This window comes from Rana temporaria, chromosome 6 (assembly GCF_905171775.1).
Source record: "Rana temporaria chromosome 6, aRanTem1.1, whole genome shotgun sequence".
Lineage (NCBI taxonomy): Eukaryota > Metazoa > Chordata > Amphibia > Anura > Ranidae > Rana > Rana temporaria.
The window spans coordinates 11666516-11672515 of NC_053494.1; the positions used below are offsets into that span (position 1 = coordinate 11666516).

Sequence of the window (6000 nt, forward strand, 5' to 3'; positions counted from 1 at the left end):
GACCGTGGCATTTTTTGCGATACGGCACTAAGATTGTACGGTTATCTTATTGACTTCTCATCTCTCAGATCCTGGCGTTCGTCTTTCACATCATTGGAAGGGCGTCCATGTTTATGGTTAGCACCAGCCTGTATCACGTCATGTGAGTATAGTGAGAAGGAATTCTGGGTTTTCCGGGATCTATACAATTATAAGGATCTATTTTATTTATTTATTTTATTCAGGTTCCACAAGGATCACTTTGGATCTCTGCTGGGAATCCATACGGTCATCACATCCCTCTTCGCACTTCTACAACATCCGCTCTTCCTGCTGCTTACCGGCCCGCTGGAGGGCGATCCTTTCTGGGTAAGAGAGACGGCCGCAGCTCTTTTCTTAGGTCAGAAGAGCGCCAACCCTATAGGGCCAGATTCACAGAGATCGGCGTATCTCTGTGCGGGCGTAGCGCATATTATATGCGCATCCTATATGCGCTACGCCGACGTAACCTAGAGAGGCAAGTACAGTATTCACAAAGCACTTGCTCCCTAAGTTACGGCGGCGTAGCGTAAATGGGCCGGCATAAGCCCGCCTAATTCAAAGTAGGCTGGTAGTGGGCGTGTTGTATTGAAATGAATCGTGACCCCATGTAAATTAAGCGCCGAACGAACGGCGCACACTCAGATTCACGTCGAATTTACGCTCCTAAGATACGACGGCTCAATGGCAACGACGTGAACGTAACCTACGCCCAGCCCCATTCACGTACGACTTACGTAAACAACGTAAAAATCTACGCTTGTTCCGACGTCCATACTTTGCATTACCTGCGCCTCATATAGCAGGGGTAACTTTACGCCGGACGTAAGCCTTACGTAAACGGCGTAGCTAAATCCGACGGGCGCAAGTACGTTCGTGAATCGGCGTATCTAGGTCATTTGCATATTCAACGCATAAATCTACGGAAGCGCCCCTTGCGGCCAGCGTAAATATGCACCCAAGATACGACGGCGTACGGCAACTTACGTCGGTCGGCTGAAGCCATATTTCAGGCGTATCTGGTGTTAGGAATCAGGCACATAGATACGACGGCGCATCTGGACACTTACGCTGCGTATCTGTAGATACGCCAGCGTAAGTGTTCTCTGAATCTGGCTCATAGTTGAGTTAATTCAACCAATTCTAGAATGACAAGCCAACGCGTTTTGGAGGGTCTGAAAGGCTCCATTCATCAGAGCTCAAATGGTTAAAGATTTTCACTGTCTGTTGGCTTTGTTTTGTTGTTTTATTGAGGGAATTTAACTTGGATGGGGTGTGGGAAATATGGGATGCCCAGTAGAATAATAGAAAAATTGCTAGTGACAATTATATACACTTCTCCAGACTCCTCCTGCACAACTCCTACTTGAAGACTCGCGCTCTCCATGGGAGCGGCTAGCACATGGTGGTTAGGCCTGACACTGGCTCAGCCATGCCTTTGGAATTGCCCTTTGCAGGCAGAGACCACAGGCCCTAATAGTGTAGCAGAAAAAATGGAAAGTCTCCTTAGTGCTAGCTGTCCTAACAGATGGACTACTGCTCCCAGTCAGCCCTCCTCAGGCCCTGACTTCACTGCCTGCAACATCATAGTCCACACTACTGGCTTTGCACACTCCCAGTCCTCTGGCATGCCTCCCCAGTCCTCCTGACTGTGCATGTCACTCACTAGCCCTCCTGGCTGCAACCGGTGGTTCCCTCCTGAAGACTTGCCAGGCAGTACTAGCTCCTGCTGGCCTCTCCAACTCCTCCTGTTCAGATCCTTCATAAGTTCTTGAAAGGCTCCGACCTGCACCCAAGTCCCAGGCCCAAGTTTACCCCCCCCCCCCCCAGACTGGGGAGCTGCCTCAAAAGCCCAGACAGCCTAGTACTTCATCTTCAGTTCTTCCACCCCAACGACTCCCCCCCCAGCTGGGCCGACCCGGGGTATTTCAAGGATGCCTGCCCCTGCCAATCCTAGTTGGTGATTGGTCAAGGCTCCCTGAAACATCCCAGACAGCTCCACCTCTCTTCCCCTAGACTCCTCTAGAAGAAAGAGGGAGGTAACAGTGAAGTGATGCTGTCTTTGAGTCATAGCTGCTACTCTGAGCCATTCCCAGCCCTCACACACCCAAAAAAAAAGGCCTAGCGTCCTGCTAGGCCTGCTTAAATTTGCCTGCACTACCAAAAATCATAACCTCTCGTACCTACCTATGTGAAGGGTGCCTACACTACAATGGCCAGTGAGTTGTCCAAGTCCAAGCTAAAGAGGTGGTGTACTTCCCAATCATGGGAATAGCAAGCTGGAGACACAAAACATGAGGACCTTTTGGGAAGGTAAGGATAAGGGGGGGGGGGAGAGAGAACAGATAGAGAGGGGGGAAAAAGAGAAGGAAGGGAGGCAGTGGGATGGAACAGGGTGGTCAACGGAGAGGTTTAATTTTAACGCCCAGCAAAAAAATGTATAGATAGGCAGGGCTAAAAGAGGCAAGGGCGTAATTGAGCCAGGGTTCCCAGATTGAGGAATTTGGATTCCTTAAAGGGGTTGTAAAGGTTTGTTTTTAATTTTCTAAATAGGTTCCTTTAAGCTCGTGCATTGTTGGTTCACTTACCTTTTCCTTCCATTTCCCTTCTAAATGTTTTTTTTCTTTGTATGAATTTCCCACTTCCTGTTCCTCCTCAGTAAGCTTGCCCCCATCATCCGACCTGTTCTGGCTGGGGGTTAGTCAGCGTGCTCGCCCCCCTCCCTTAGGACTACATCCCTGTGGGAAGACGCTGTGGACACCCACAGGGATGTTCTTCAGCCGGGGAGCACCAATTTTTCGAAGCCGGGCACCCCTCCCATGTTAAACGGTCATTTCTCCAGTGACTTTGGGGACCTTGTACCAGCCGGTCTTTGGTCCCCTGGACCCAAAACTTGGCACACAAACATGTAGCCCCATTTCTCCTCTACAAGTGTGCAAAGTTTGTTGTCTGGGGGATCTACGGCTGGGGAGCACCGAATTTTCAAAGCTGGGCACCCCTTCCATAGACTTCCATGTTAAACGTCAGTCTAGTCATGGGCACAGTGAGGCATGCACATGGACACAGCAAGGCATGCACACCCTAGGCTTATACTCGAGTCAATACGTTTCCCCAGTTTTTTGTGGTAAAATTAGGTGCCTCGGCTTATATTCGGGTCAAGTTATACTCGAGTATAAACGGTAGCTTGGCGAAAAGAATTAAAGAATAACAAAGAAAAAAAAAAATATTTGCAATTGAAATTCTTTTTTTTTTTTTTTCAGATTCATGTGGTGTTCCTGGCGCTTTCCCTCGGCTCATTCGCTGTCCCGGTCTACCTGGTCATCAGGAAAAGGCAGAAGCAGCACCATGTCCTCTCTCGCCCCGTTTATTATCACCCAGCCAAGATCCTCACCCACCCCGCTAAAACTACAGCCTGACATCAAAGAGATTTATAGATTTTTTTACAGTCGTTATGAGTGAATCAGATCAGTTTAATGTAAATTATTACAAATATATATCTGTTTAAAAAATCCTGGTGTAGTTTCTTAATTCTATACATGGAGGGCCGTGTGCGTATATATATATATATATATATATATATATATATATATATATATATATATATACACACATACACACATACACACATACATACACACATACATACATACATACACACGCATCTCATAAAATTATATATATCTATAAATCTGAAAGACCGATTTGTGGAATTTTGATTTAGCGCAATTCTATTTTATTTTTATTGCTGTGATGCGTTTCACGCACATGCGCTTTTTCAAGTCACGGGAAAACTGCCAATCTTCTTAGATGGCCCTCAAGGTGTCCCTGTTTCCCAGAGATGGATCACGGTGGCGGGAGGGGGTGTGTCTAGGAGGCTTTCCAGACACCCCACCTTCCACCCACCGCCTCCAGGAAAACAGGGACACCATGAGGCTGCACTAAGGAGGAGCGCCCTGTGTGCTCAGCCTGCCTAACAATCGCCAGACTGGAACTTCTCTGGGAGGAGATCACCACCCTGGAGGAGGAAAACAACCCCCACCATCCCCGGATCCTTCCCAGTCCCCGGAGAACAAGGTTGTGAAAAGGGAAGTTCTGACAGATGCTTCTTATGGAAGGTGGAGGTTCTGAGCACGGACAGCTGACCAGGTCCATCTAAGAAGGTTGCCAGTTCTCTTGCGAATTGACAAAGCACATTCGTTCGAAACGCGTTGCGACAACAACCATACGCTTGCGCAGGGCCGCCATCAGAGGGGTACAGGCAGTACACCTGTACGGGGCCCAACGGTCTCCAGTGGCTCCGCCTGACCCCCGCACAGGAAGCGTCGGCATGTGTCGTTGCAATGTAAATGTCGGCAGAACCCCCCCCAGCTTACCAACAACTTCAACAGATGTGATCCTCGGCAATCGGCGCCCCCCCCCTTTATCAACGTCAGTGGATGACAGTAAAGTAATCCTCGGTGTCCGGCGGCAGCATACCCCCCCCGTGCTTAACAACTTCAGTGGATGTCAGTACAGTTCCTCATGGCTCCTTCCCGCTTCCACCCGGCGGCCGTCCACAAGATCATCTGCGGTGCGCCGAGCTTGGTCATCCACAGTCTGTATTACAGGAGCTGTCCATCACCATTTTCCCACGGCCCTCTCACATATGAGCTTGGAGGTGATGTCCCATCATAGCCTGGAACTCTGCATTGGTTTCGTTTGCTTTTATATCCTTTTTAATCAAACGGAAATTAAACAGTTGTTCTTTTGCAATTACTGGCCAGTCTCTGGTGTGACCAGCAACCAATCCTGCAAGGACAAACAATTGCACCTAGGGCCCTGATCATTGTCTTCCCGAGCCCCCCCAAAACCTTGTATTTAGGGTTGTCCAGTATCGGTATCGGGACCGATACCGAGTATTTGCGGGAGTACTCGTACTCGCGCAAATACCCCCGATACCTAAATAGAATACTTTCCCCCCCGCCGCTGCCGCCGCATCGCGCCGCCGCATCGAGGGACATGGCTAGAGGGACATTGCTGCATATGTGAGGGACATGGCTAGAGGGACATTGCTGCATATGTGAGGGACATGGCTGCATATGTGAGGGACATGGCTAGAGGGACATTGCTGCATATGTGAGGGACATGGCTGCATATGTGAGGGACATGGCTAGAGGGACATGGCTGCATATGTGAGGGACATGGCTAGAGGGACATTGCTGCATATGTGAGGGACATGGCTAGAGGGACATTGCTGCATATGTGAGGGACATGGCTAGAGGGACATTGCTGCATATGTGAGGGACATGGCTAGAGGGACAGTGCTGCATATGTGAGGGACATGGCTAGAGGGACATGGCTGCATATGTGAGGGACATGGCTAGAGGGACATGGCTGCATATGTGAGGGACATGGCTAGAGGGACATGGCTGCATATGTGAGGGACATGGCTGCATATGTGAGGGACATGGCTAGAGGGACATGGCTGCATATGTGAGGAACATGGCTAGAGGGACATGGCTGCATATGTGGGGGACATGGCTGCATATGGGGGGGACATGGCTGCATTTGGGGACACATTTAAAAAAAGTCGGTATTCGGTATCGGCGACTACTTGAAAAAAAGTATCGGTACTTGTACTCGGTCCTAAAAAAGTGGTATCGGGACAACCCTACTTGTATTATAAGGTTTTTTGTAAATCAAAAGACAAAACTCTGCAAAAAAATCGAATAGTGTGTATGGGGTCTTAGAGTACCCACCTTTTCCCACCATAACCACAAACCACCGCACACACACACCCCTTTACATGATTATAATTCTTTTTATTTCCATAAATGCTGTCACATGACACCTTTAAAAAAAAAAATAATAATAATAAAAAAAAAAAAAAAGACTAACACCTCCCCCTCCTCCCCTCACTGGTATGATATCCCGCCCACCTCCCCAGTAAACGCCCATCCTGGTCCCTTCTCGGTAAAATGCATTCTGGACCCTAAAAGAAGG

The 6000-nt window shown here is 48.8% G+C and overlaps 1 protein-coding gene across 2 annotated transcripts in view; it reads left to right on the forward strand.

Moving 5' to 3' along the window:
- Positions 1 to 3523, forward strand: part of LOC120943085 (large neutral amino acids transporter small subunit 4-like) — a 36064-nt gene extending 32541 nt beyond the window's left edge. Inside the window, exons 12-14 of one of the 2 annotated variants that reach the window (XM_040356186.1) lie at positions 69 to 142; positions 225 to 348; positions 3279 to 3523. In XM_040356186.1, coding sequence (XP_040212120.1) covers positions 69 to 142; positions 225 to 348; positions 3279 to 3434 — 354 coding nt within the window. In that variant the 3' untranslated portion in view covers positions 3435 to 3523. The remainder of the gene's footprint in view (positions 1 to 68; positions 143 to 224; positions 349 to 3278) is intronic. The other variant, XM_040356187.1, reaches the window with a different exon arrangement.
- Positions 3524 to 6000: the final 2477 nt, after the last annotated feature.